Consider the following 1,391-nt stretch of genomic DNA (forward strand, 5'->3'; position numbering starts at 1 on the left):
CAGCATATAGAGAGGAACTCCTCCTGGGATCTGTCTGTACCACCGAGCAGCACTGTTAGTAACAGTCCCCAGGTTACAGTCCATGGTGGCTGTCTCTCCTTTCGTCACCATCAGAACTGAAGGCTTCTGTGTCACCACTGTCACTCCACTCACACCTGGAAACAACAAGAAGACATAAAGTTAAGGAAAAAAAACAGACTGATGAATCCAACAGGAGCTCCAGTCTGCAGTAAGTCATCCTGCTTACATGTTAGAGCTGTGATGAGAGAGCAGAGGGTCCCCAGCATGTTGTCAGTTTGTGCTGAGAATGATCTTGGATTTTCTAAGGGTGACCTCACTGCTGACAGATGAGAGAGTTTAGAGGATGAGGAGAGGAGGTGGAGGAGATATTTATCAGAAGACTCAGACAAGAACAGACAGGAGGAGGGGCTCTGATACTTTATGGAGTGAGGCATTTTTTGACCAAATATGTTTTCTGAAAATTTTTTTTAATATGTATTGTAAAACCTTTTATTGTATAAACATAAATAGACATAGATGAAGAAAAGAAAGAAGAAAATGCCTAACCAAAGTTATAAATGTATCTTTATTTAGAAAAAAACCTTCAAAGTGCTTTACATGAATGAAGCTTGAAAATAGAATGAAAATAAAAGCAAAAAAAAAAATCTATAAAATATTTTAAATTCTATTTTTTGTGATACAAGAAGCCACTGAAGGGAATTCAGAGCTAGGCTGATGTGCTCTACTTTCTTAGTTCTAGTGAGAACACAGGGAGCAGGATCTTGGATCAGCTGCAGATGTCTGATGGACCTTTTAGGAAACCTATGAAGACACTGATGCAGTAATCAATTCTATTTAAGATTAATGCATGAATGAGTTTTTTCTAGATCCTGCTTGGACATTAGTCCTTTAATCCTGGAAATGTCCTTCAGATGATAAAAGACTGACTTAGTAACTGCCTTTCTGTGTCTCTGAAGGTTCAGGTCTGTGTCCATCATGACGCCAAGGTTTTAGGTCATAATCAGTGTTTTTTTTTTACTGTAGAAACAGAAGCTGTGAGCTAACTCTGGATCACTCCTCCATTGGTCCAAAGATTGGACCAATGGTCCTCCATTTGTCTTTTTTGTGCCACCTTATAGTTCTCAAAATGCTTTTCTATTTCACTTTAAAATAAGTGATTAAACAAAAAATACTAAGAGGTTAACTTCCCCAACTGAAAGCATTTTGTGGAGCCCTGTGCTACATGTAGTCCTCCAACATGTAAATATCTTCCTTGCATTACATATTAAGTCTTTCAAACACAACCATCACTTATGTGTTTTCTTTTTTTTGCAGATGTTAATGCAGCTGAATTTCTGACCACCCTCAATAATTACCTAACAGTCTCTTTT

The 1,391-nt window shown here is 38.0% G+C and overlaps 1 protein-coding gene across 1 annotated transcript in view; it reads right to left on the reverse strand.

The window, feature by feature from the left end:
- The window catches only part of LOC107102140, an 8,630-nt gene extending 8,343 nt beyond the window's left edge, over positions 1-287 (reverse strand). Inside the window, exons 1-2 of the mRNA XM_015401320.1 lie at positions 248-287; positions 44-155 (exon numbers count right to left, since the gene is read on the reverse strand). Of these exons, the coding sequence (XP_015256806.1) occupies positions 44-155; positions 248-287 (152 nt within the window). The remainder of the gene's footprint in view (positions 1-43; positions 156-247) is intronic.
- Positions 288-1,391: the final 1,104 nt, after the last annotated feature.

The sequence above is a fragment of the Cyprinodon variegatus genome, unplaced genomic scaffold (genome assembly GCF_000732505.1).
Source record: "Cyprinodon variegatus isolate N-32 unplaced genomic scaffold, C_variegatus-1.0 Scaffold1210, whole genome shotgun sequence".
Lineage (NCBI taxonomy): Eukaryota > Metazoa > Chordata > Actinopteri > Cyprinodontiformes > Cyprinodontidae > Cyprinodon > Cyprinodon variegatus.